Below are 24,505 nucleotides of genomic sequence, written 5' to 3' on the forward strand. Positions count from 1 at the left end.
AGCCCCCTCGCACAATAGATCCCCAATTTAAACCACTCAACGAGAAACCCCTATCACCCAGACTCGAACTTGAGAGCTGAAGGGGAAAACTCACCCGGACCCATCATAGGTGAAATTTAAATACCCGTGGCCACCACTAGAGTACTAGTGATGGTTTGAATTGCTACTTTTGACACTGGTACGTCATCGAGCTAATACCTACATACTAAACAAATAAAAAAGTCAAACCAAAATAGAATGTGAACATTGACATACTAAAGGGGTGTTTGGTGTTGCGTTTTCAAAATAGATTATGCTTTTTCAAAATAAATTTTGCGTTTTCAAAACTGCGTTTGAAAAAGCATGTAGGTATATTCTTCTCCAAAACTGCGTTTTGAAGTCATATAATCACTTTTTCATCCAAACACTTTTTTAGATTACTTATATTTTAAAAACGCAATAATCAAATAATTACTTTAAAACGTAATCTCAAACACCCTCTAAACGAATAAAAAAGTCAAACCAAAATAGAATGTGAACATTGAAAAAGATGAAAACAAATAAAAAGTCAATCCAAGAACACGAACGGGCACGAAACGCAGTTTAAACAATCACGAGGGACGAATCTTGCAACAAACTCAATCAAAGTTCAAAACGGTGGATCACGAGCTCTGCCGACGAGTTGAATATCCAGACAAACAGACGATCAAATCAAACCGATCAGTGACAAATTTTCTAACCAAATCATCCAACACATGCAAATTAACAACCAATTCAACTTCCACCATCGAAATGCCTTCAAAGTTAACACACACACAGAGATATGCGGCTGCAGCTTTATTCGGGTTGGCCCTAAACCAGGCCCAGATTCACCAAACCCTTCTGTTGGGCTCCTCCTACAATGAACCCACAGAAGATCGTGTTAGCAGTTCAAGCAGTAGCGATTCAGTTTCTGAAGATCCTCTGCTTTGGGTTAACGAGTCATCGGGTCTGCTCCGACCCATTTTCAGGTTTTCTTTAATCGTATTAAACGAGTTGACAATTTTATATTTTTATTCTAATTTTGCTAGTCTGATTATGAATTTATGATGTGACGTTTGTTCAAGTAGTGAAAATGTGATTGCATTAGTGATCAAATATTGCCCTAATTTAACAATTCTTTGTTGTCATAGTTACTAACTTGGTTATAAAAATTAAAAAGTGTGTGAATATCCGATCCCAAAAGCCCACATTGCGTCATGTATGCGAGGCGTTGGTTATCAAAAGAATACGAAAAATCATTTGTAGATTAATATATTAGGGGGCTATTTGTTTACATTTTAATGAGGCACTTAATGGTTCAGTGGTTCAGCACTTAATGACAACACTTAATGGTTCAAACTGTTTGTTTCACGAGCAGATTTCTGAATGGTTCAAACAATTACCTCTGAATGGTTAAGCATTATACTGAGTCTGAATGGTTAAGACCTCTAATCTGAATTGGTCAGACATTTGCCTCTGAACGGTTAAGCTTTATACTAGCCCTTAATGGTTCAGCAGTTCAGACCTCTTACTGGTTCAGCACTTAACCATACAGATGTTGCCAAACAGCCCCTAAATTGTTAACTTTTAAACACTTAAATTTAAGATATTCTAATCATGTTTGGTGAAATTTGTTCAGTCGATGGTCTGATTTGTTCAAATACTCAAACCCATTGCTCGATCGATGGTTAGATTTGTTCAATCAGTCTGAAAGACTCGGACCCATTGCAACTGATGGTCTTGTTTGTTTAAATATTGGTCCACTGTATAATGCGTCACATCAGACCGAATCACGCATCAGGTCGCATTAAACAGCATCAGTTGCGTCACATCGCTGCACTTGATGCGATATCATTAGTGCATCACACATTATGCACTTTTGATGTTTAACAGCTAACTTTTATGTGCTATGCTATTTAAAAGGAACTGGTTCGACTATATATGCTTGTGATCGCAATTTGTTATGAACATTAACTTTCGTTAAAAACAGGTTCCTCGACATCAAAGATTCATCCTGGTCTGGGCTAGAGGAAACTGCCGGTTCTTCTTCAACAAGTAGTCATATTGGAGCGGTAAGCCACATTGCACCTTTCTAATTTTTTATTATTCAAAATAATTTCTTTAGCAATCACAAAGGCACCCACCATATATTGCATTTGCGTGATATCTTCTCACGGGTCACCATTTAATTATTTTCTCTGTAACCATTATTTATATTATGACAGTTTTTAAGATTGCTAGCTGAAGAAAGTGACGACGAATCTGTAGAAGCATTGGACCATGAACTTGCTTTGTCCAACGCTGTCAATGCCATGGTGGCAAGCATAGAAACAACTCCCGAAGATTATATAGTAAAAAAAGAGAAGCAACGTGCATACGCTGATGAGTTGCAGGAAAAGCTTACCACTAATGAACCCACTAATGAATCCACGCCTGAACTGGAAAATCAGTTGAAAAATCTAAAAAGTGAGGACGTTAAAAACGAGCGGGAGAAAGATTGCGAAAAGGAGAACCTAAAAAACGAGGACGTTAAAAACAAGCAGGAGAAAAATCTAAAAAGTGAGGACGTTAAAACCGAGCAGGAGAAAGATTGCAAAAAAGAGAACCTAAAAAACGAGGACGTTAAAAACAAGCAGGAGAGAAATCTAAAAAGCGAGGACGTTAAAAACGAGCAGGAGAAAGATTGCATAAAGGAGAACGTTGAGAACGAGCAGGAGGAAAGTTGCAAAAAGGAAAACATAAAAAACGAGCATGAGAAAGAGCGCAAGCCGCCACCTGGCACTAAAGAACCGCGTATTGCATCCAACAGTGACATTGAAGAAAAACTCGTTGAAGAGAGGGGGATGCTCAGTTATGGAAGAAAAGTGACAGTTTTATACGAGCTTCTTTCCGCTTGTTTGGCAGATATACCTGAAGACAATAAAACTAAAACCAAGAGACGAGGTAAAGGTTATGATGCTAGACACCGTTCTGCTTTGCGGTTGCTGACAACATGGTTTGACATCAAATGGATAAAAATGGTTCGTGTTGGTATGCTTGATGTCGTTTTGACGTTAAAATATCATCCCCGTTGTTATGTTCTAAAAAGCGGTTTTGTTTTTTCAGGAAGCAATTGAGATAATTGTTGCTTGCTCTGCAATGGCTGTACTGAAAGAAGAAGAGGCAAAAGAAGAGGAACAAGCACCGAAAAGCATGTGGAGTAAGTGGAAACGTGGAGGTATTATTGGAGCTGCTGCTTTAACTGGCGGAACCCTAATGGCAATTACTGGCGGTATAGTACGGCTATCTCGAGTTTTGTAATCTTTTTCTACAGTTTATCTCATCTGCAAAATGCGAAATGGTAATTATATTTCTTTATTTCTACAACAGGTTTAGCTGCTCCAGCAATTGCTGCAGGGTTTAGTGCTTTAGCACCTACATTGGGCACCATTATACCAGTAATCGGAGCCAGCGGGTTTGCTGCTGTTGCAACCGCTGCTGGAAGTGTTGCGGGATCTGTTGCAGTGGCTGCCTCTTTTGGAGGTGAAAAAAATATTTTTGTTAGTTTTTATTCTATGTAGACTTAAAAAGAAAGGTATGTGGCTATGCCACAGACAAAATAAAAAAAAGAGACCCAAACTTTAGAAATTGACTAAAACAGCCCCTTAACTTTCGAAATTTACATTTACACCCCTACATTTTCAAAAAAATTATAAAATGTCATTTTCACCCCCTTGAGTTCTACTTTTCACACTTAAAAGAAAAAAAAAACTAATTTTGTACGTGGTTATTTGTATGTATGTGTTGGTATAAATTCACGTTTCTACGTAATTATTTTTGGAAACGAGTCGGGTCAAATATAATGCGCTTTCATGCTCTTTATATGTACATTTTTAGTTGGTCTACATTTTGATATTTTAATATACGTGTCGGTATAAATTCACGTTTCAGCGCAAGCGATAGTAACTCATGTTTCGACATAAATTTTTTCAGAAACGAGTCTGATTAAATATAATACGTTTTCATGCTTATATTTGCGTACATTTTCGGTTGGTCTATGTTTTGACGTCAATTGTGTTCGAAAACGAGTTGGTTCAAATATAATACGTTTTCATTCGGTGGTATAAATTCGAGTTATTGTACATTTTGACGCCACTTGATTGTAGTGGTTAGGTGGAACCTTCACTAAACGAACCAACTTGGGTTCAATTCCGTTTCTTTTGTAACCGCAATGTGTTAGATCGGATACGTCGAAACATGCGTTTTCATATGGTTAACGCATCACATAACGTGCCGCGAGCTATGAACAACTAAGACGTCGCTGCCGCAACGCGCTGCCTATGACAACAATCTAGTTATTATAATAATACATGTCATTCAGTCTAGTAACAATCCTGATGGCTAGCATTTAATTCGATTTAGCTGCTGGAGCGGGACTTACTGGGACCAAAATGGCTAGAAGGACAGGAAGCGTTGATGAATTTGAGTTCAAAGCCATAGGGGGAAACCATAACCAAGGCGTGAGTTTTTTTTCCTTAGTTTTTTTTTTTTAATATTTGTGACCGCTTTTTTTAATATCAAGTTTTTGCTACAGAGACTTGCGGTTGAGATATTGGTCTCGGGATTTGTCTTCGAGGAGCAAGATTTTTTTAGACCTTGGGAAGGTCAAACCGATAACATGGAAAGGTGACTCAACTTTCATGAAAACTTTTTAGCGTATCTTTTGTTGATTTCTCTGTACTTTAACTATCGAGGTACGAATATATCAGATATGTGCTACAATGGGAATCAAAGCATTTGATTGCTGTAAGCACCGCAATTCAGGATTGGCTTTCATCAAGTAATTACTTAATTTTTTAGAGACTATTAATTTACTAATTATATAATTGATGATACACTCATGTATAACTTTTATGCAGCACTTGCAATGGAATTAATGAGACGAGGTGCAATGATGACTGTACTAAGCTCTTTTGTAGCAGCTTTCGCCTGGCCTGCAACTCTTCTTTATTTAACCGATCTTATTGACAGCAAATGGACAATTGCTGTGAACAGGTTTTTCAATTTACAGTTTTGCTTCCCCTTCTTTCGAAAATTTAAGTTGCTTATTTGACTTTATGGTCAATTAAAGTCTGAAATTTAGACGATTGCATGTGTCAATAGTCTGTAACGGTTTCTGCGATCTTAAAAATGTAATATCCATATTTAACTTTTAATTTCCACTCAGATCTGACAAGGCTGGAAAGCTGCTTGCTGAAGTGTTTATCAAGGGGTTACAAGGCAACAGGTGCAACAATTATTAGGTTACACCATATATGCATCATTAAAATGTTCCGTAAAGGCGTAAATTTGTAATCGCCGCATGCTTATAAATTTCAGGCCTGTGATACTAGTGGGTTTCTCACTTGGAGCACGGGCAATCTTCAAGTGTCTCCAATATCTTGCTGAAGCTGGATACGGTAAGTGGTTAGTTGTGAGGAATCGGTTCTTTTTTTTTGTTGTGAAATTTCTGGTTTGAGAGAGATTAATGTATATTTTTTTTATCGAATTTGCAGATGGAATTGTAGAAAGAGTGGTTCTACTTGGGACGCCTGTTGCCATACAAGGTGAAAATTGGGGAGCTGTTAGGAAGGTATCGATGTTAATATCAGGCCATCGGATGGCTTCTTTATATTATATTATACTACTTTTATTTGCCAACAATGACTAAATTAACCGGCGTCTATTTATGTATAAAAATATGTACCTTTTTAGGTAGTTTCTGGCAGATTTATAAATGCTTACTCCACAAATGATTGGATGCTGGGAGTAGCCTTCCGTGCCAGGTATGTCTTAAATCGAATCTGTTGTATTTTGCTTCAGCAGTTTTTGATAAGATTTGATTATAATTATATGGTTACGTTGACAGTCTCCTTAGCCAAGGATTAGCTGGGATTCAGTCGGTGAATGTTCCTGGAATCGAGAATGTAAGTTTTGGTTTGATTTGGTTATTACTTGATTATTATTTTTAAATAAATATAAATATATTGAAAGTTTGTGTAATGTGAACGAACAGGTTGAAGTCACAGAACTGATTGATGGGCACTCGTCTTACTTATGGGCTACACAGGAGATACTAGATCGGCTGGAACTAGAATCGTACTTTCCGGTTTTCAATAAAAATTAAGATTGTTGGTGCTAGTCGAGGATGGTGGAAAGGTACATGTCTTCTGATTCATGAGGTTGGTGTATAGTTGAGGATGTCTCTCTTCATAGTACTTCTGTACAGTTTTGAGGTTATCTTGGTATAAAAAATACATTTAATATATTGTTCTCTTTTGTAAGGTTTTCATGTTCCTTGAACAGGGTTCATATTCAGGTCTAAAAACTTGGATGGACATATAATACGAGTAACTTTCGTTAGCCTTGAGTCGTGTTGTGGGTTATCGGCAACTTTCATTGGGTTTTAGGGATAAGAATTCGATTTGTCTTAATAGAACAATATCATGATAAACATAGGTAAGTGGGTAAGTGACTCTTCAAATGTAAGATTGGTTCATGTCAACAAATTATGTTTTTTTGTTAAATAAAGTGTTCTAAATTTCGATCATCTTTTCAAGTCTTGAACCAGTCGACACGAATCATGCCCTTTGTAGTTTGTTCGTTCTAAATATGCGACTGCTTGTTTGTATGGCTTTTTACATCTGGTGGATGAAGGTGGAGAGATGTAGTCGTGTCTACCGCATAATTGACTAGAAGACGCTTACGTCGGAGAAGAAAGGGTCACATATTGATTAGTTGAACTGAACACCGCATTCACCATAAACAAAAACAAATTATATTTGTAAACGAGTTGAAACTAAACCTGTATTTGATTCATTTATAACTACGTCTACAACCAAGCCTCATGTCTGGATATGGTTTACGAGTTGGGTCTCACTGGATGCAGCTTCTCTATCCCCTAGGATAGAGATAATGTTTGCCTATATCTCACCCTCTCATCAGACCTTACCTGTAGCTTGGCTACAAATGAGATTATAATGGGTACATTTGTTGTAGTTGTTTACAAATACATTCGTAATTACAATAATATAATACAATCAAGTTATTATTAATAAATACATATAATAATAGTTGCCTGTGTTATACACTTATACATATCATCATATCATATATTTATACTAGTAGTAGATTCAGTTAGATTTGATTCAAACTTTTAATACACCGATCTCAAGTAGATTAATAGCCACTCCTCGTTTACAACTCTAGGAAAAAACTAATGTACCACATTTAATCCCACAAATATATTCTCATTTAATATAAAATATAAATAACCAAGACACAAAAATTACATTTCAATAAAAGTATTTACAATGACCGAAAATTGACCCAAATCTAGTTCTATCTCGGAAATGATTACTTTTATCAAGGTTTCCACATGAATTTTGTTCGTGCAGAGTAAATACTAATACACAAATAATCGAAACCCAACCTTACAAACTTTTAACGACAAGGCATGGGTATCACCCACTAGTTATATTACAAATCATCAAAACCTAACCTTATGAATTTTAACACCATGCCGTAACACGTGGGTCCCGCCCACGCCCACTAGTTATACTACAGATCGTCAAAACCTAACCTTAGGAGTGTTTGAGATTCCTTTCAACTTATGACTTATCACTTCTGAGAAATGATAAGTGAGAAGTAAGAATTTCTTACTTTTTAATTTCTCCTTCTCAAAGCCATTTGATGGCAGAGAAGTCCTTATTTAAGAGTGTTTGGAATTCCTTGTTCTTCTCAAAGGATGTTTGGGTTTCCTTTTCGCTTCAATAAGTGAGAGGTTGGTGCAAAATAAGGAACCCAAACACCGCCCTTATGAATTTTAACACAGCTAACACCTGGGTCCCGCCCACTAGATATAACAAAACTGTGCGATCAAACACCATTTTTTATTCCTGTCTCCACAATTTTTTCATCAAGAAGTTGGTTAGCAAGTACGAACGAAACTAATCTGAAGCAAAGTTAGCTGTTCCACATATAATTTGTTGTATTCATCAGATAGATAGATAGATTAGGGAGGGGGTGAAATAGATGGGGGAAGAAGTGAAAGGAGCAAACCCTAGCCCCAAAGATGATAATAATCTACACTTATTGAACGAGAAAGGTGCTTCGAGAAAAGGTAAATCGTGTAAAGGATGCTTGTACTATTCATCAACTCTCAAATCTAATTCTCGGAATCCTGTTTGCGTCGGCATCACTCGTTCTCTTCCTAAAGGTATTCATTCTATTCCATTCTATTATCACAGATAGATATTTCGATTGCTTTGATTTCTTCTGGTTATGCATCTGCAAAACATGTTAGGTTTTGATTCCTATCAGTTCCTGATTTTGTTATTTGTTTGTATGTCTAATTCAACTGATATTTGTTATGAAAAAAGTATTACTGCATAAATTTCACTTGTAAGTAAGTACACGTCCTAACATACAGAGATGTTAAGTTACTGTGATGCTGTGGTTAGTGAAGCATTGTTTTGCTGGAGTTGCCTGCCTCCTTTGAGTTATCTTCGGAATTCGGTCTGAGCTTTGTGTGATTGTATATATTCTTTTCATGGATCGTTAACGATTAACTTAATTTTGATGCCATATTGTTTCTGATACAGTTTCTTGCTAAATGGTTAGTTTAAAATGTTCCGTAGTTTAGGATTGTAAAGCATGAAGTTTATCTGATTAATATAATTTTCTCCTACATAGCTACTTTCTACCTATCGATCGTTTTTGTAGAACAGATTGCTCAATTTTTAGATCACTGCTTCTTTTAGTTTTATTATGAATTAGGAAACCAGTCATGGAATCGTCTAAATTCAATTTCAGCTTGTAACTATATCAGTTTGTTTCTAAATAAATACAAAGTAGGTGGTCACTTATGATACAAAAAGTAACAGCTTCAGTTTCAGTTTCAGTTTCATGGATTAGGATCAAATACAAAGGATCCTAATTGTAAGAAGTGTAAGAAGGATTTATAGAGTGACAAGTGTCCAATAACCTAAAAAAACCCACTACACAAAAAAAAAAAAAACCTTAAACATCCACCACCACCAAAAACCTAACCCCCCCCCCCCCTTTTTTTGCCGAGGGGGTGGGGGTTTTTAGTTTTTTTTTTTTTTTTTTTTTTTTTTTTTTTTTTTGTGGGGAGGGGGGGTTAGGTTTTTTTTAGGTTTTTTTTTGGGGGGGGGGGGGTTAGGTTTTTTGGGGGTTTTTTGATGAGGTATAGTTTTTTTTTTTTTTGCCGGGGGGGGGGGTAGGTTTTTGGGTGGTGGTGGGGTGGGGGTGGGTGTTTAGGTTTTTGGTGGTGATGTAGTGGGTTTAGTTTTAGGTTATTGGACACTTGTCACTCTATAAATCCTTCTTACACTTCTTACAATTATTAGAAGCCTTTGTAGAATAACTTGACCCTCAGTTTCATATATCAAATTACTTGTTTGAATTGGGCTGAAGTAGTCTTCTTTTAACCTGGCTACATTTTGCTTCTTGATCAAACCTATTGCTTTCTAAATAAAAAATTAAGATGAACTATGAAGTGTGTGTAGGAATTGATGGCAGCGATTTTATTTTGCAGTATTGGTTAATTATTGTATATTGGTATTAAAGTTGTTAATATAAGTATATAACTTAACCAAGTGTTTACATCTGGGAAGGAGGCAATACCTTTCTACTATATATTTCAGACAGAGTTTGTGGCATCATCATCTTCAAGTCCTACTTGTACAGACTTAGACAAGCTAAGGTAGTGGGATCGTGAATTTTATGATCTTAGAGGCATTCTGCAACTGCCAATTAATTTGCAAGAAATAGTATACGTGGTGGATTAAAGTCCTGTTGAATCCGATCGATCCATTTCGTTGAGATATAGACATGGCGATTATAGGGTGCTTGTAAAATATTTATAAATTATTGGAAAACAGATTTTCTGAAAAGAACTTAGCTACATGTTAAGCATGTGCGGTGTCTGACTGTTATCACATTGTTTCACCATTGGAAAACTTATTGTGTCTTTTTATTTTGTGCATTATAGGTAATAGTAATATTAAGATTTGAGATTGTTAGTTTATTGCTGATTTAAATATTATGACAATGTTACCTTTATACCTTATTACATTTGAAATTCATAGTGATAACACTAAAACATTTAATAACTTTTTTGAGTTGTTGTTGCCTCACTATAAGACTATCCATGTGGTATTGGTTGAACTTTGACTTGTTTAAGTTGTTTTTGATGTCAATTAGTTTACATATGATGGCAAAATGATGATCTTGTACTCATGCAGTTTACTGTCGCTAACTGGTATAACTATAAACAAATTGGAAAAAAAGAGATTTACAATCGCTCTTGCTTGAAAGTATTTGAACACTCTATTGGATACAGTGCCATTCATTCTTAGAAAACTAGTGAACTCTAACATGAACATTAATTTGTCATGGAAAATAGAAATATTCTTGCTGGAATTATTTTGTTTTTGCTGTATGCCGCTTGATAAATTAAAAAAACACGGGATACTGAGTTTCAACATTTATGACCAGTACCTCACTACTATGTTGGAGAATCTGAGATGGAAGCTTCAAAAGAGGGTAGGAGCCTTACTGATTTCAGATACGGTTGCGTTGGTTACTCTGTTTATCCAGATATCAAAGATCCCTCTGCCCATGTAAAAGAAACACAACAGGAGTTGCCAGTCTGTGTTGGCATTGAGGTCCCCTCTCTCTCTCTCTCTATATATATATATATATGTCTTCTCTCTTTATCTGTATGTCTATATAAATGCAATAACAACACCTTTTACTTAACACTTTTGGCAGGTTCTAGTGGACAGAAAAGTTACTAATGCTAACTCTGCTCCTACTCATGTTCATAACAAAGGTAAATTGTTTAGTTAACATCATGATCTTAGTTTGTTAAGCGTACTTGTTACTAATTTTAGTGTATTATGGGACATAATCTCTTATTGTAGACAGTATTTTGTGACCAATGGCATTAGAGTGAACTCCAAAATATATATTTATATGATTAACTCCCTTTGTCATCTGTTAGTTGTCATCCTTTGGTTTGAATGTCAAACTTATATTATATGATTGTGAGTTTGTTACGTATGTTTTTTGTACATATTTAACGAAGATTTTTATTCTAGTTTTAACTAGTGGTAGCTGTGCCTTAAGGTGTTGTTATTGTTTCTCCCAAGATAGTAAATATACTCTTATGGGTTTTGAAAGGTTAAAAGGGCAAATTTGTTTTTCAATCTATATCAACGGGGTAAATTTGCCATACCACACGTATCAGGACCCTATCTTAGCTTTGCTATTGGTGGGATTTACTGAGTATGATGATGATGATGACATGTATGAGGACCATAAATTTATCACCCATCTTTTGTATATAGCAAACAAATTGAATCTGATAAATTAAAAGTTGGTTATGTGGCACCCAACAATCCATATACTTCATTTGTATGTGGTAGAATACTGGAACATAAACTACTCTACATAAGACACAATTTATTTAATATTATTAAAACTTGTACTTAATGCAGTTATAGTTGTACATTTGTAAGTATACCCGTATAGTATCATCACATTTTCATTTTACCTAACCGATTGTCAATATTTAATGGCAAATAGACAAACATAATATTGTTTAGTGGGTAATTCACAAGACTTATATTGTTGAATCAGTTCTTTTCATAAGACCACAGGAAAATTGTAAAATTTTGGATTGACAGTTTGACCTTTTAGTCTTGTTCAGTGGTAAACTTGAAAAGATTGGTGTCAAATTTACCCTCTTGATATGTATTAGATGGCAAGTTTGCCCTTTCAACCGCCTCTTAAAATCAAAGCTAGTTCATATGATGATCAATGCCGCATTATGGTGTTTTATTCGCTAATGCATTGTATTTTTTTGAAGATAATCATGCAATTCCACAACCACGAGTAAACAGGCCACCTCAGTCTGCATCAGATGATTTCTTTAGCAGGCAAGTAGTTATGTTTATGTATTTAAATGTGTTCCATTTGTTCCATAATCGTCACGTCAAATTTTGACTTCTGAGGTCAAATAAGTTGATTTCCAGCTAAATCCAGCTTCATAATGATGCAAGATTTAACCTTTTTATGGGGAAATTAGTAATAAAAATCAGTGGGTTTGACCTCAAATGTCAAGGTTTATCATTCTGACTTTCATAAACTGTGCTTACCAGATTTACCAGAAATGCAAATCTAGTTGCATCAGGGGTAGCAAAAAACGTTCGCAAAGTTGGGAATCAAATAAAGGAAAGTGTTGATGACATTCTGTATCGACGACCAAAGTAAGATATATATACTGATGATCCTGTGGGATGAAGAGTATGGTAAATCTCGACCTTTAAGGATGCTAGAATTTTCATTTTTGCTCATAATGATTGTGGTAAAACTAAATATCAAAGTCGATGATGATTTAGATTTGTGATATACATCTTAGTGCTGTTTTTGTACACCTATTGATGATTGCAAAATGAGTTTACTATTGTTTTGTATATTCCGACAGCAGATGAGAATAAATGTTGCTGAAATGATCTTTATTTCGCTTACTTATAGATACAACCTTTGCTTAATATCCTACATGATTACACTTTTAAAACTCGTAGTCTAGAGATTACTTTAATACAGAACCAAATAAGCAGAGTATTGTGAAAATAACATGAACACTTCAGTTCTGTGTAGTGTGGATCAAACATAGAGGGAGAGAGAAGAGATACGGTTATACGGTTATATGAACGTCTTATGTATCATAATTAAATCAATGTAAGAATGTGTTTACGTGTAAATGGTGATTTATCATAGAACAATTTTAAGTACAGAACTATAAGAATTGTATAAAGACGTATATATATTGCTTTGATTATGACACCTAAGACATTTATAAACCCGTCTCTTTCTCTCGCTATATATGACTTTGATTATGACTTTTGCTATGTATGACAAAAGTGTTTAAACGATTCTCTACTAAAATTCCACCTAAACCAAACCGTAAACCTTTGTCATCCTTTGAAGAGTACTTCAAAATAACAAAATTATCATCTACTACATTAGTAATTAAGCTAAAGGTCACAACATTTAACATCTAATTTAGTTTTACCATAAAACCAACAACAAATTCATTTTGTTCGAAACATATATGATTGGTGAAGAAAGGAATTGGAATTCATTCCCTCAGGGTTATCGGATTTTATCACCCCTAAATATTGGCTATTGGCCGTTGCCACCTCCAACCATCACTTTAACGCCCGCAACCCCCAACTTAACACTTAGTATGTTCTGTCACCATTTCGTTACTGATCACTAACTTTTGATCCTGTTACTATACTTTTGGGGGTGTCATATGGATCTTTTGAAAGTTAGTGATCAGTTAATGATGTGATGACAGAACACACTAAGTGTTAAGTTGGGGGTGACGGGCGTCAAAATGATAGTTGGGGGTGGTAGCGGCCAATAGCCAATAGTTGGAGTGATAAAATCTAATAATCCTTCCGTTAGTGGAATTTAACTTTACTTTGTTTAATGAAATGAATAAACAAACTTTCCGTCAACCACTTTCAAAAATTATTTACTTACTGATTGTGTCTGGTCAAACATCTAAAATAAGTCTATTTGCTTTATTGAATGTTCGAATATTTTCCAACTCTTGTGTCTGGTTGTATACTCCTATACCTAAAATAAGTCTGATTCTTCAAAAACCAGAAACAACATCAGATTTCTTTTAAAATAATTATTGAGTAAATTGTCAAAATCGTTCATGAGGTTTGAGCATGTCTAAGATTTGATACTTTTTGCTATTTTCATCCAAATGTCTAATTTGCTTTATATTTTCTGTCAGATATTTGGATGAAAATGGCAGAAAAAACCCCAGATCTCAAAGACGATTTTGGCAACAAAGTTAAATGTTTGGATAAACATGGCAAAAAATCACAAAAGTGAGGGGCAATATGGTACAAAAACATTGTTTTGGATGAAACCAACAAACAAACCCAAACCTCAGGGACTAGTTTTGCAATTTACTCATAACTGTTTTTTGTTAACACTTTTCTTATAATATTTTAACTTCATTACAAAGCAGGAGCCCGTCTAGCTCAGTTGGTAGAGCGCAAGGCTCTTAACCTTGTGGTCGTGGGTTCGAGCCCCACGGTGGGCGTTCTATTTTTTGTCCCTGCTTCGTCAAATCTTTCACACCGCATACCAAAAAACGTGTACGGTTGGAGTCTTAATCAAGCAAACTCCTGTAGAAACGTCTAAATACCAAACCCTTATTAATCCACTTCCCCACGATTCCTTTTGACCCAAAACAAAAATCCATTTTCTTCATTCTGTGCAATCCACATCCCTCTTTAATCAGTTTCTGTTCAACACTTGATCGATTATTATTCGAAGATCGTTATCAGTTCCGTCTAAGATCCTCCATTAATGGCCGCCTGTATCCGGGCCGGAACCAAACTCCGATCCATTCACACCGTCAATTCTTCGCTTTTCAATCGCATTGTTCCTACACCAACCCTAACATCTTCACAATCGTCATCTTCATCTCATTGTTATACCAGATTTGATTGCAGGCAGATTTCTCAACTTGTTCAATCCAACGGCAAACGCTTGTTCCTTGTTGATACGCTTGCACTTGTAAGCCTCTTTCCTGTTTTCAATTTCATGAAATGAATTAGGTTTGATTTTTCCCCAAATTCTAGGGTTTGGTTAATTTGAAAACTGAATTTCTAGGTTAGGAGATTGGAAGGACAAGGCGTGCCTTCAAAGCAAGCGGAAGCGATTACGTCTGCAATTACGGAAGTTTTGAATGATAGTTTGGAAAATGTGGCTCAATCTTTTGTTTCCAAGGGTGAAATGCAAAGGGTTTGTTTCTTTATTACGTGAATTATATTGCTACTTTTTTGCTTTTACCGAATTAACTGAAGCGTAACTGAATTAACCGAACTGAAGTGACGGAACTGAGCAAATAATTGATGGTTTGGTTATGCGATATTTGATTAACCGAAAATTGTAGTTCGGTTTTGGTTATGGTGTGTGGCATAGCAAATTAACTGAATCGAACCGATTATACATATGTCTATTCAGAATGTACGATTTTTGTGAGATTAACATGATGCAATAAAATGTACCTTTAATATTCTTATGCAATCTCATTTCCCTGATGTATATTTGAAGTCCAACAGTATGGTTTAATCGTCACAGAAATTCTGGTTTTAGTTATGTGATTTTGCTTTGTTCTTTTGTACCATAGACTTATATGTGTCTCATTATATATGTAACTATGTTATGTATACGATCAATATACGTACCTTTCACGATTTGACTGTTGATGCTTGGTGATTGAATTTCACAATTGTTGTGGTTCTTTTTAGATTGAGATGACTCAAGATGGTAATTTAGGGAAATTTAAGTCTCAAGTACAAAGTTCTCAGGTGATTATTTTTTGTTCTTCCTTTTTTGAAGTTTTTTTATATAATGTCGTTGTATGCATTATGCAATTTTGAATATTCGCAAATGAAGTTTTGTTCTTTTGCAGGAAAATCATTTCTCTTTGTTGCAACGCGAGACAGAGAAGTTGAGGAATGATATAGAGAAGATGCGCAGTGAGTTGAGGTACTATGCATAACTGACTATTGATTTGAGTACTTTTTACAGCCTTCAACGTTTCACTTGATAATGGTAGAAATGTAGAATATAAAACCCGGCCATACAAGTTCCTAACACGCGTCATTGAAATTTTAAAACCCAATTCGTGACGTGAAAAATACTGATTCTGTATGTGACCCAGGTACGAGATAGACAAAGTCACTGCAGGGCAGCGTCTGGATTTGAACCTTGAAAGAGGGTAAGGAGATACAATCTCTGCCTGACTTAGAATGATACTTTGTTAGCCTGTACCTGATGTTAGTCATCAGTATTGTTCTATTGATCGTAAAAGTATAAGGTCAGAAGTTACTTCTGTGATTCAGATGTCGCTTCTTCTGACCAAGTACCAAGTCAGATAGAACACAATCACATATACTGACCAATTTTGCGTTTCATTGCCAATTTTGAATAAATTGTGGGAATTTAAATGCAAAAAGAACCTAATTTGTTCAACAAGTCAGACCATAAGTCCATGAATGATGCAATAAGTCAAACATGAATGGTTATGAAATAATGATGTTTATCTGTGGTCAGTTTAAATGAAATTACTACTTAACATTTACAGCCAATGTTATAATATCAGTGATTGATAAATGTAGGAGAATTCGTGATGAGCTAGCAAACCAAAACCAAGAAACTGCCAACCTCACAAACAAACTTGATCGAGTGAGTAAACATCACATTTTTTTGGTTCTGCATTGGTCAAAATATTAACTTTGACCAAAATGCTGACTTTTTGTCTTTGAAATTTTCAATGAAACTAGGAAATTCATTCGTTAAGGGCCCAGTTGGAAGCAGCAAAATATGATGTGATCAAGTACTGCATAGGTACTCTTGTCTCAATTTCTGCTGTTGGTTTGGCGGTATTGCGTATACTCATGTAAACTGTAATCTTGCTAATTGTAACGATTAGCAATAACCCCATAGACAGAAAACCATGATTAGTTCACGTGCTTTTTAATATCCGTGATCAATTAGTAAAATGTAGCATAATGAAAGTAGTTGATAAGTGATTCTTGCTTTTTTTTTTCTGCACTTGTTTTGCCACCTTGATGTTCTTGCAGTGATGTAAAACCATACTGACAACCCTATCACGTTAGTGGTTAACGATTTCTGGTTTGATTTACCTTTGCTGCAAAAGACTGTAAGGCTATGTATATTGGTTTCATGTTGCGTGTTATCTCTGATAACAACTTCGACATTAATATGAAGTGACTTTTTCAGTGGTAACGTCCTTGGCAGTATGAAGTTTTTCTTCATTAGTTGTAAGTTGCTTGACAATACTAACTTATCTTTATTAGTATCTAGTTGTTATCAGCAACAACTTTTCTTCATTATTTACCGGTATCATGTATTTCCATCAGTAGGAAATGACTTGTTATCTTCAAACACATTGATAAACTGCCATCAATAGCAAGTTGTCTTCATTAGTGGATTCCCATATACGCATTAACACTATCAACACCAAGATCCACGTCAACGCCAACTTAGTATAATCAACAAGATACTTAGTTTTGTAGACAAAAGATCAAATACAAATAAATTTAACGTACGAATTGAAGGTTTTGCTGAAAAAACGCGGTGACATTTTTCGTAATTATTAGTAATTATCAAAATTACTCTACAATTGATTATGTAGAGTAATTTTGATCTCTTTTAGAGTAATTTTGTAAAATGTTCTTGTAGAGTAATTTTGATCTTGAGGGTAATTATCAAAATTACTCTACAAGTGTATCAAAATTACTTTACAAGTGAATCAAAATTACTCTGCAAGTTTATCAAACAACATACAATTCAAAATTACTCTACAAATGATCATGTAGAAGAGTAATTTTGATCTTGTAGAGTAATTTTGTAAAATTTGTTTAGCATTTAGTTATGAGGTTTAGATTTATGTTTGATAATTTGTAGAGTAATTTTGATAATTACCCTACAAGCAGATAATTACAAAAATGTCACTGTGTGTTTTTGTCTTTTTCATGATATCCGTACGTTTAGTACGTTAAAATTATTTGTACGGGAACTTTACTCTAGTTTTGTATCCATTAGTTCCAAGGGCTATAGATTAGATTAAACAAATGCTTTTGGTGATTTGGTTCCCTAAAAACTCTTCTCATTTTACCCTAAAAAACCATCCAACGTCACCGACTACCCTTCATCATCAAGAAACAGTACCCCTTTCGCAAACACAACCAACATATCCACTATAAAGCCCGAGCAGTCGTTACTGGTGGAGGGCCACTGGGATAGGTGGATGAAGGCGAAGTGTTCGTTACTGGTGGAGGGCCACTGGGATAGGTGGATGAAGGCGAAGTGTTTCTTTTATTACGCATTTGAAATACGTTAGTTTCGCAAAGTCGGACTCTTCCACTCGACGATCAAGTCCAACAATATCTGCTAGCTCTTGCTGTACATGTATCATCCCGTCCGGTCGGTGTATGCATTAGTTCCGCCATGACCCATTCTATAGCAGAAGCCACCGTCTCCGTGCCACCAAACATTATATCCTGTCAAAAAGAGTACTATTTCAAGTTTTCAACACACATTTATGCATATGCATATATACACGTACATGTATACATACTAATATTCCTAATGTTTTTATAACCAGATCGGTCTTCAAATCGGCTACCTTACCGGTCACTATTTGGACCAATTAAAAAACCGAACATCGTCATAAATAATTTAAAAGTTAAACCTACAAATACATACCGAAAATTTAAATAAACAAAATATAGTTTTGTAGTACATAGAGAATTAAATAATATTCTGAAACGAAAAGAGAGAAAATGTATAAAAAACTGAAATACGGTTCAACTTCACATAACTAGACCATTTATGTGTTTGGTTTTATGTCTTGTACGGTTCTGAAATATATATTCTAGTTACCGTTTATCTGCAAATTTTATGTAATTTTTCTAACGTTAACGAAAGCAACCCACTTTATTTCAAATTAAAAAGTTTACCATAATGATCGCCTTGATATTATTTCTTGTGAGTCTAACAGGACCCTGCAAATCCTCATCTTTTTCTACTTCCTCATCACTATAAAACGCCAGCATCTCGTCAACAATATCACTATCCACATTATCATCTCCGGTTTTCTTCCCTCTCATCAAATGCTCATCAATAATCTTATCAATAAACCGGTCCAACGCAGAGCGAGCCGCGGGTAACCGCGTATTAATCCCAGCCGGGTCGACAAACCCAAGCCACGGAATAAAATCAGCCAAGTTAAAAGCACTAAAAAGCTTAGTATACTCCTCAAGTATTCCAATAAACTTTTGTTTCCCTTCAACTGAAACAGAAAACCGACCCGAAATCTTAGAACGTTAAGGGAAGTGTTATGGCGTAGAGTGTGGTGGGTGATAAAGATGTGAGTTGTATTAACTCCATTTTTTAGGATTAAAGTGTTGTGATCTATTGTATGCTATGTCTAGTATAAATAGCATGCGACTCATTATGAATAAAGCATTAAAGATAATTGAACTTTTGTTGAATAAATATGCATGGTATAGATATAGAGCCTATATATAAGGCCGAACAAGGTTGGTAAACAAACTAAACCTATTAGGGGGTAGGAGTGGTTATCACTCACCACCCATTTATCACTCACAACATCCAATCAATTTTCGCCATGTCATCAACCATTATTCCATCACTCACAACCTTTTTTAGTGGAAATGCCACCCATAACACCCAACAATAAACTCTCACACCCCCACATGTTCCATTTATCACGCGTCAATTTTATCACGTGGATTAAGATTCACACGTTAACATCTATGGGTGGCGGTGGTTTGGTAGCTTGTATCACGCGTGGAAGTATTTTATAACGGGGAAATTAATCCCCACCCCGGGTCCCCTTACAAAACTATTGAAACTCAAATATAAGCTAAACATAGCTATTAAGATTGCAAGCTATAAGTATAAGGTACAATTTTTTTCTATAAAAATTAGTGATAGCTAAAAGCTGATATTCTAAGTCAAAATCAAAAGCCTCATGGTTCGAATTTTGTGAAGCGTTTGTGCTAAATAGTAGAAAGAATAGGCTGATTAAGAAAAAGAAAAAAAAAAGAAATACGTACAATCAAAAGTGAGACGTTGATTAAGAAACTTAGGTAGAAAAATAAGCTAAGTTCTCAAGTTTGGTGAATAACCATCTCAGCTTGGTGTCTTTGTCTTTCAATCAAATGCCATGAAAACTGAAAATACCAAACCATAATGATAGTTGTCAATAAACAAAATAAAATTGTCAAACTGTAATGATAGTTGTGAATAAACCAAAATAAAATTGTAATAAATATTGCAGTTTAGTTATACATTTTTGTCACATTGATTGGTTATATATTTATGGATAGAAAGTATTTTAGTTCAATTTACCTATTGGTCCTGTACCTTTTACGTCATATACCGCAAAATTATCCATTTCGTTGTGACAAATGAACAAGCGACCTGATTCTATGTTTGGAACAGTTTTGGGTCAAAAGAATTTATGTGAAAGGCAGAAGAAACAACTGGATTTTATAAACAGATCATCTTAAGAAAGAAAATTCGGTATGAGACATACATAAAGTGATGAAGTCTTATCATAAGACTAATAGCTCCAATCTTCACCCCCATGCTTCAATTCCAGGAAACTCAGCTCATGGTGTGTTTTGGGGTTGAGGTATCACTTTCTAAGTGTTACAAGGTGTTTCTAAACATGGGTAAATTGGTAGCTTTTTGTGTGTGTGCAATGCATATAACGGACGGGTGAAGAGCTGTTGTCGAATTTGTGGATGGCGATGGTGATTTATAGGGATGGAAAAAACATCCAAACCCGACAGGAATACTTAGAACCTGGAATACATGGGTATGTGATCTGGCATTAGATTAGTGATAATTACACGGTCAGTATTTAATATTGGCATGATCCAATGGTTAAGGTGAGTCCAAAAACCGATTGGACTCACTCGTGTCATTATAATATATAATGTACGAAATGTTTTTTTTTTGGGATTTTATCAAATCTTGTATCACTCAGAAAAATATGTTCTTTTGTTCCACAACGTAAGATGTGGTTGCTTTTACATATGGTCCAAATAGATTTTTTGGTTTACAAAGATTACTAGTGTATCATTTTAATGAGCATTTAGGAAACCTTACGTTTGAAAAATGTATCAGAACTCTCAAGAACTATACTTGGGTGTTATATATTTAGGCTTGAACATTGGGCCAGCTTGAATTTGACCCAATTTGAGCCCAAAAGCACAAAAATCCATGCTGAAGAGTGCAAAACACTGATTTCGGACCCAGCCACATCAGGAATGTGATTAAACCCTAAACTCTAAATTAGTCCTGAACCAATTTTTTTTTCTGTAGATAGAGGACATAAAAGTCGAAACCCAACCTGCCAACCATATACAACCAGTTACACAGGCTAGTGCTTGTGTAACCCAAGGGCATGTGGATCTGATGTGGAGGACAGAGGGATGGGAAAAATGCGCAAGTACATAACCGCCCATGAAGGATTGTGAGCCAAGAGGAAAGAATCTATCGGTTTTCGTCCAGACAGGAGTACAACGTGTCCCTCTTAAGTTGTAAATGCTATAAGACAAATCAATTTTAAGAAATCCTAAATTAGATTAGATGTATAAGAATATTCTAGTTTTAGAGTAACAAATATCATTAAACTAAACCATACATCACATTACACTCTCCGGTTCACATGACCCGGGACCACACCAAGTTATCTCAACACAACCGGTTCACACTTTCTCCTACTTCCTATTCCTACCTGCTTCTATCCGCTCCTTCTTCAAATTCACGGCCTCCGCCTTCTTCTGCCGCATCTCAAGAACTTTACGGTGGTTATTCGAGTGAACTTCACTCGAAAAAGTGGGACTACAAGCCGGTCTATATTCTGGAAAAAGCCGACCCGACTTGAACCGGACCCCACACGCATTACACAGCGTTTTGGGACCTAACGGACCGGCTCGCCACTGTGGCGTTTTCTGAACCAGACAATGGCTACAACGCCGAGGCTGCGGCTGGCTTGTCCCAGCCAAGCCGCCCATAGCCGCCACCCTTTTCATTTTCTGTATCTGAACCGGCAGAGGTTTTGAAGTGCATGAAGAAACAGAAACAGAGGAACTTGAAGTTGATGACTCCGTTAACGGCGACGTTGACCGGAGTGACCAAACGTTACCGCCGTTACGGCTCCGTTTACTTCTGGCTCTTTTACAAACCAAATTTTTAAATGTAGGGTTCACAGCAACTAAGGTTACCGTTTCCGTTTCCGTCACCGTCTCCGGGCACTTTTGCGCGGGAAATGTTAGGGAATTGTCGCCGGAAAATGAGTCGTTAACAAACTGAGACACCCAATCAAGGTCATCCACGTCATTATTTACCTGTAATCAAAGTTTCAAAACCTAAAAACCCTAATTTCTCAAAAAAAAAAATCACTTTAAATATTATAAAATTAATTGCAAGGTTAGTTATATGTCCATATTTTGATGATATTTTGATGCTGATACCTATCTATTGGAAATTACACTAGTGCCAAATTTTGTAGCGGGTAACGCAAATATGTGAGTGGGGGCTAAATTTGTTACCCGCTGCAAAGCGACGCTAGTGTATAAACTTTCCAATAAATATATATTGTAACAAAAATATGAATATATCGCGTGCACTAACCATGTAATTAATTCATTCAATTTTAAATATTCTCACCTGAAAACGGAGCTCTGCCTCCGGTGTGGTGGTTTTATCCGAAACAGAGGTTTTGTCGTTATTCGTATGAGAATTATCGTTTTCTTCGACAAAACCGGGGTCTGTGGGGAAGTCTAGTAAGTCGTGGATGGAGATTTCGTCGCCATTGACGGTCCATAAGTCGTGAGAAAATGATGGTGTATGGTGGATTAAATTGATATTCATGAAATTGGGTTTGGATGCTCCTTCAACACACTCCATTTGGGGTTTTAAACACACCAAATGATTCAAATTTGGAATAAAAGAGGCGTGTAAATGTGTAACTGAAGAGCTGTGAAAAGGGAAATAAGATACAAGGAGAGGAATAGATGGAGTTTTATGATTGATGTTATCAAGGGAACAAGGATAAGGGAGCAAGTAGTTCTGGTTAGTTACCCCACATGCATACAAAAACAATTTGAAAAAAAAATTAATATTTCAATTAAAAATCAATTTAGTGATATTTAAGATTGGCTCGATTCGTTTATTAGCATTTAAAACTAAGAATAATGTAATCAAAGTTTGTATTAATTGAGTCGATAAATTCAATCTTGGCTTGAGACAACTTGATACGTTTAAGCTTGGCTCGATCAGATGATATATATGCATATAATAGGTGAAGGTTAACGTACAATAGTCTTTAACATGCGATGCGTACGCGAGTAAATTCCGCATGTAATAAAACTCAAACCCAAATCACGCATGAACAAAAACCATAATAACGCATGTGGTCACCAAAAAAACAACAAAATCACGCATGTTATATTCATAATTACACACGTTAAGAACTATTGTATTTTAAACTTTTTCTATATATATCAAGGTCTGGTTAGCTCAAATTGATACTTTTAAGCTTAATTCAATCTGATAAGAAAGTGTATTTACTATGTAGACTTTTTTTATCAACTTACACACCCTCTATAATTCTAATATTAAATCTACATATTAAAACTTCAACGCTAAACCAGGGTAATGCTAAACGATTGATTTGGAAACATTTGCTTTCACATTGTTGTTAACTAGAAGAATGTTTGGAAAGATATTTTATTAGTGGGTGAGAAATTTCAAATGAGTGGGGCTACCACTTTTGACTAATTTGCATAATTAGTTAACTTACCACCTCGGGGGTACCACCATTTCCGCCGCGTTAGTTACCTTTTCTTCCAAATTTGTACACCTCTTGCGCCTTTCCTTATAGATATTTCAAGACACTAACATCCGAGAAGGTTGAGACTACATACTAGATTGGGGAACATGATGAGGCAACACACTTAATATGGGTTAGACGCACTAATAGATGGTTCACTAAGGTTCAGCTCGTTAGATCACACAGTGTGGGCGTGAATATGTGCGTTTATGCCTTTCCACGCTACACACATCACACCGTCAGCGGCGTTTTTCACGGCGTTGTTGAATGGGCTTGAACATCTCCACTGGCGTTAATAGCATTTCATGGTAGACGTGACGTTTGTTAATTGGATGTTAAAATTTGAACGTTGGCCACAACGGCTAGTAAAAAAATGACGTTTTTTTTTAAATTACTCATACATATAAATACATCATCTCTTCCATTTTACCAAATCATTAATCTATCATATCATTTTACATGTTAAAACACACTCTCATAAAACCATACGAAATGCCAGTGATTCCTTGGGTCGTACAAGAGGATATCGCGTTATGCGAATCATGGGTCGCGGTGGTGAACACCCACGGGGCTACGTTACAAACGACTCGGTTTTGGGATCAAGTTTACCATGAATTTTTTTACTTAGGGGTGAGGCCATCCGTAGTGTGGACGCACTTTGCTCACGTTTTCAGATGATTCGTAGGGAGTGTACGAGATTTGAGGCGATAGTAAACAGTGTGGACAATGACTATAGTGAGCTAAACAAAGACGACATCATCCAAATCGCTTGCGTCGAGTACCATAACATGTTCGGCCGTGACTTTAGACACTACGCGGCGTGGCAAATAATGCGTTTTTAGGTTAACGTTTTAGTCTAAGCTATATAATATTTTTAATTTTTTATGTTATGTAATGTTTTAAATATTTAAGTTATGTAATCTTTAAATTTTAAATTATGTAATCTTCTAATTGGGTTTT

At 35.7% G+C, this 24,505-nt stretch overlaps 4 protein-coding genes and 1 non-coding gene across 7 annotated transcripts; 4 read left to right on the forward strand and 1 right to left on the reverse strand.

The window, feature by feature from the left end:
- The first annotated feature begins 601 nt into the window (after positions 1-601).
- Positions 602-6,452, forward strand: LOC110909020 (transmembrane and coiled-coil domain-containing protein 4). 3 transcript variants are annotated; one of them, XR_002575068.2, is made up of 16 exons: positions 602-989; positions 1,991-2,072; positions 2,226-3,020; positions 3,106-3,271; positions 3,370-3,522; positions 4,402-4,499; positions 4,574-4,665; positions 4,749-4,819; positions 4,899-5,034; positions 5,207-5,266; positions 5,359-5,438; positions 5,535-5,611; positions 5,734-5,804; positions 5,888-5,945; positions 6,035-6,200; positions 6,325-6,452. XR_002575068.2 is itself a non-coding variant. In XM_022154026.2 (16 exons), exons 1-15 carry the CDS (start codon positions 772-774, stop codon positions 6,143-6,145), a joined length of 2,268 nt encoding a protein of 755 aa, XP_022009718.1. In that variant the 5' UTR covers positions 602-771; the 3' UTR covers positions 6,146-6,177; positions 6,325-6,452. The 3 variants fall into 3 exon arrangements, 2 of the variants coding, with proteins under 2 accessions (XP_022009718.1, XP_022009717.1); XM_022154026.2 differs by having other exon boundaries at positions 6,035-6,177; XM_022154025.2 differs by having other exon boundaries at positions 6,035-6,388.
- Positions 6,453-7,796: 1,344 nt separating this feature from the next.
- On the forward strand, positions 7,797-12,566 carry LOC110909019. The gene is made up of 5 exons (XM_022154024.2): positions 7,797-8,236; positions 10,540-10,709; positions 10,816-10,876; positions 11,915-11,984; positions 12,207-12,566. Exons 1-5 carry the CDS (start codon positions 8,053-8,055, stop codon positions 12,316-12,318), a joined length of 597 nt encoding a protein of 198 aa, XP_022009716.1. The 5' UTR covers positions 7,797-8,052; the 3' UTR covers positions 12,319-12,566.
- Positions 12,567-14,103: 1,537 nt separating this feature from the next.
- TRNAK-CUU lies at positions 14,104-14,176 on the forward strand. Its single transcript has one exon. It is a non-coding gene; the product is annotated as a tRNA-Lys (tRNA).
- A 63-nt stretch (positions 14,177-14,239) lies between these two features.
- LOC110909018 (protein FMP32, mitochondrial) lies at positions 14,240-16,871 on the forward strand. Its single transcript, XM_022154023.2, has 7 exons — positions 14,240-14,655; positions 14,752-14,883; positions 15,393-15,452; positions 15,557-15,633; positions 15,809-15,865; positions 16,266-16,332; positions 16,431-16,871. The coding sequence occupies exons 1-7, from the start codon at positions 14,446-14,448 to the stop codon at positions 16,548-16,550; spliced, it is 723 nt and encodes a 240-aa protein (XP_022009715.1). The 5' UTR covers positions 14,240-14,445; the 3' UTR covers positions 16,551-16,871.
- Positions 16,872-21,300: 4,429 nt separating this feature from the next.
- On the reverse strand, positions 21,301-22,761 carry LOC110909017 (GATA transcription factor 5). Its single transcript, XM_022154021.2, has 2 exons — positions 22,381-22,761; positions 21,301-22,058 (listed from the first exon to the last, which is right to left on the reverse strand). Exons 1-2 carry the CDS (start codon positions 22,618-22,620, stop codon positions 21,429-21,431), a joined length of 870 nt encoding a protein of 289 aa, XP_022009713.1. The 5' UTR covers positions 22,621-22,761; the 3' UTR covers positions 21,301-21,428.
- Between the last annotated feature and the right edge of the window lie 1,744 nt (positions 22,762-24,505).

Source organism: Helianthus annuus, chromosome 14 (genome assembly GCF_002127325.2).
Source record: "Helianthus annuus cultivar XRQ/B chromosome 14, HanXRQr2.0-SUNRISE, whole genome shotgun sequence".
NCBI classification, from domain to species: domain Eukaryota; kingdom Viridiplantae; phylum Streptophyta; class Magnoliopsida; order Asterales; family Asteraceae; genus Helianthus; species Helianthus annuus.

Coding starts and splice junctions, on each gene's coding strand:
- LOC110909020 (XM_022154026.2), top strand. CDS start 772: ATGCCTTCAAAGTTAACACACACACAGAGATATGCGGCTGCAGCTTTA. Junction 2,073..2,225: donor CAAGTAGTCATATTGGAGCG/GTAAGCCACATT, acceptor ATATTATGACAG/TTTTTAAGATTGCTAGCTGA. Junction 5,439..5,534: donor TCTTGCTGAAGCTGGATACG/GTAAGTGGTTAG, acceptor TCGAATTTGCAG/ATGGAATTGTAGAAAGAGTG.
- LOC110909019 (XM_022154024.2), top strand. CDS start 8,053: ATGGGGGAAGAAGTGAAAGGAGCAAACCCTAGCCCCAAAGATGATAAT. Junction 10,710..10,815: donor CAGTCTGTGTTGGCATTGAG/GTCCCCTCTCTC, acceptor CACTTTTGGCAG/GTTCTAGTGGACAGAAAAGT. Junction 11,985..12,206: donor TCAGATGATTTCTTTAGCAG/GCAAGTAGTTAT, acceptor TGTGCTTACCAG/ATTTACCAGAAATGCAAATC.
- LOC110909018 (XM_022154023.2), top strand. CDS start 14,446: ATGGCCGCCTGTATCCGGGCCGGAACCAAACTCCGATCCATTCACACC. Junction 14,656..14,751: donor TTGTTGATACGCTTGCACTT/GTAAGCCTCTTT, acceptor CTGAATTTCTAG/GTTAGGAGATTGGAAGGACA. Junction 14,884..15,392: donor CCAAGGGTGAAATGCAAAGG/GTTTGTTTCTTT, acceptor GGTTCTTTTTAG/ATTGAGATGACTCAAGATGG.
- LOC110909017 (XM_022154021.2), bottom strand. CDS start 22,620: ATGGAGTGTGTTGAAGGAGCATCCAAACCCAATTTCATGAATATCAAT. Junction 22,059..22,380: donor AGGCAGAGCTCCGTTTTCAG/GTGAGAATATTT, acceptor CTTTGATTACAG/GTAAATAATGACGTGGATGA.